We start from the raw sequence: 2,967 nt of genomic DNA, 5'->3' as shown, positions 1-2,967 counted from the left end.
AATCCTCATGTGGAGGATAAAGTGGTAGGAACTGGGTGGATGGAGGGTCTGTATGTGAGTGTGTGTGTGTGTGGTCACAGTCTCCCTTACATAGTTCTTATAGATTTCCTGATTAAAACACACAAAACTCACCATCATCATCATCATCATCCTCAGGGCAGGGGGCATGTCTCTTTTTAGAGATGAGGTTAGAGCTTTTGTCTGAAAAAAAAAAAAAAAGATATTTTATTAAGCTGTGGAGTAAGTGAAGTCAAAGTATGTTTATCAAGTTCACAGGAAATGACCTCTTGCTTTCACAGACTTCTTTCTTTTCTTCTGAGAAGGTTTCTGACTGAAACTCAGGTTCTCATCTACAACAGAAACACATAAAAATCCATAAACACACATCAGTGGAGGTTCATGTGTAAACATTATTAAACAATTGTTGAAAAAATAATGAATAATAAAGATATTGGGACATAAAGAAAGATATTGTACACAAATAAGACCTGTTTTTAAAATAATAATTATAAACAATAATAACAATGATAATTATGACAAGTAATTCATACACTTAAGAGAAAAGTATCACTCCTGAAGTTTTTTTTTTTTATATAAAATCCATGAAAACAAACAACTCCCCATCATCCTCACTGCAGGGGGCAGGGGAACAGAGGTCACGACCTTTATCTGACAAAACAAACAAACCCACAGACATTATTCCGTATGTGTGTGAAAGGAATTCACTGTATGTGAGAAAAACAACTGAAAATAGTAAAAACATTTCATTTGTAACTCAGACATTATTCTTACATTTGATAAACAAATATTATAACCTTTAATACACTTTTTGAAAGTGAATGAATGAATTGCTGAAGCTCTAACAGAGACAAGATAAAAAAAGAGTGAGTTTTTAGTTTTTCAAACCTTACCTTCATCCTCTTCATCTGTTTCTATCGGAGAGGTCACATGACTCTGTGTCGGTGTGGGACTTTCACCTGAGAAAAAGCCAACAGTCAAATATTAATACAGAGTATTTTAAAGAAACAATTCTGTACAGGTAGAAATATGTAGTTTGTGTATTTATCAAACTAGTGTCCAGCTATAGGTGTTGACAAAAAACAACAACACAGACAGCTGTTACACAACAACATGGTGTGTACATAAAAACAACAGTGTGTGTACATACATACCAGACACAGAGGGATGGAGTGTGTTAAAGTTCCTCCCTGTTAAGGTGCTACTGCCTTGTTCCATAGCAAACAAAAGCTTGCTAATCTTTGCTATCTGAAAGGTTTTGTCAGTCTGTCTGTAAAAGTCCCGGTGAACTCTGATGTCATGACCCATGAACCGAGCAACTTGTTCCAGCTCTTGTTCGTCAAGATCCAGGAGCTGGCAAAGTGTGGCCACCTGTTTTCTTAGTTTAGTTGACCTGAGGAGCTCAGGGTTTTCTGCTTTGCTCTCCTCTGCATATTTCCGCAGACAGTCGCAGCCACGTATGTTCGTCAGCACACCAGCTCTGGCAAAGAGGTAGGGATTTTCAGTGGGAACACCAGCTTCATCTCTCCATTTCAACAACACTTGGATTGACTCCATCATCCTGTGTGTGAAAAAAACAGGAACCTTCTTCCCTCTTTTTCCTCGGACCTCGATGCGAGTCAGCTGTTTGCTCAGTTCCTTCTCTAAAGGAGACAGAGTGCTGTAAATGTCCTCATTGATAGGATTAGTGTTGACTTTTTTGTAGGCTTCGAGAGTCAAGCGCGATGCTTCTCCTTCACGACGCTTATTAAAAACAATCAGCTGTGCCAGAATGCTCTCATTTAACACCTTGTATGCAGTCAAACTCAGCTGCTGCTCCAGTTCAGCTCTGGCTTTGTCTTCCACCATCCTGAGATGATCTCTAAGTGCCATGACATTTTTTGTGAGGGGAATGTCATCGGGTTTGTTCCACCTCTTCTCCTGCATGCTCTGGTGAGCAGATACCGCAACATGAGTTTTCCAATTTTTTTCCAACAGCTCCAAAAACTTTTTTGCCTTTTTTTCTGCCAGGTCATCATCGTTCATGAGACTTTGCCCAATCAACACCTCCACTGCTCCTTTCAGGCAGAATCCCACTCTCACTGCTGTTGAGGGTTTCCCATATTCATTTTTGCTTGGACTGAATTCTGTTAATTTCTTGGCTGCATTGACCACAAGCAGAAATTTCTTGGGGACACATATGTCTTCCAAAGTCCTCACAGTACTGTCCATAGCTTTGGCAGTCAACATGAATCTACTCCCTCATTCTTTGAGATATATAGTTGTGCTTGGACTTCACACGACCATGTTTTGCATACAGTGATTCCCCATAGTTGCAGATCAATGAAGCCCCTGATGTGGAAGGACCGTCATCCTGTCTCATTTTATTAATAATAGCCTGACATCCACTAGATGAAGCCATTATAGGAAGCAGGCTGAAACACTCTGTACTGCCCTCTGGTCTTTCTCTTGTTGTCTGTCTCACTGCTGGTTTTAAGTTTACATGATCCCTGGTGTCTCCACAAATCAGTCCTAGAAAACATGCCGTAGCAGAATTTACAAGGCAAATAGTGCCATGCAGATGTTTTATGAGACGGCTGCTTTACAGTTACTATCTGTCCTTTGCCTTCAGCCAGGACCCTCACATTGTGCTTAAAATCCTTTCCTTCTAATTTGTTCTAAAAGAACTTTTCTTTGTGGTGACTTTGATGCAAAGCTGAATGCATGTGCCACATCCTTTACCTCCATATGCTTCTCTGCAAGTGCCTCGCCATCTTGTTATTTGGCTGATGGCAATACAATAATGTTTTTGTCCCATGATCTTTTGTTGTCTTTTCTTTTTGTACATGTCTTAACAGTCACATTAACACTAACTTCAGTTTTGGTTGTCTTTGTTTTCTTATTTTGCCCTTCACATACGTTCTTAGGTTCTTTTTCTGATTGTGAACTTGCCTTTGAGTGGATCTTCTT

General features: G+C 39.6%; 1 protein-coding gene across 1 annotated transcript; it reads right to left on the bottom strand.

Annotated features, from left to right (window-relative positions):
• Window positions 1-32: 32 nt before the first annotated feature.
• On the bottom strand, window positions 33-2,249 carry LOC122762900. The gene is made up of 5 exons (XM_044018068.1): window positions 1,173-2,249; window positions 912-977; window positions 622-669; window positions 285-350; window positions 33-201 (listed from the first exon to the last, which is right to left on the bottom strand). Exons 1-5 carry the CDS (start codon window positions 2,245-2,247, stop codon window positions 113-115), a joined length of 1,344 nt encoding a protein of 447 aa, XP_043874003.1. The 5' UTR covers window positions 2,248-2,249; the 3' UTR covers window positions 33-112.
• Between the last annotated feature and the right edge of the window lie 718 nt (window positions 2,250-2,967).

This window comes from Solea senegalensis, unplaced genomic scaffold (genome assembly GCF_019176455.1).
Source record: "Solea senegalensis isolate Sse05_10M unplaced genomic scaffold, IFAPA_SoseM_1 scf7180000016159, whole genome shotgun sequence".
Lineage (NCBI taxonomy): Eukaryota > Metazoa > Chordata > Actinopteri > Pleuronectiformes > Soleidae > Solea > Solea senegalensis.
The sequence above is the reverse complement of the archived record's forward strand: the minus strand, read 5'-3'. Positions and strand labels throughout refer to the sequence as shown.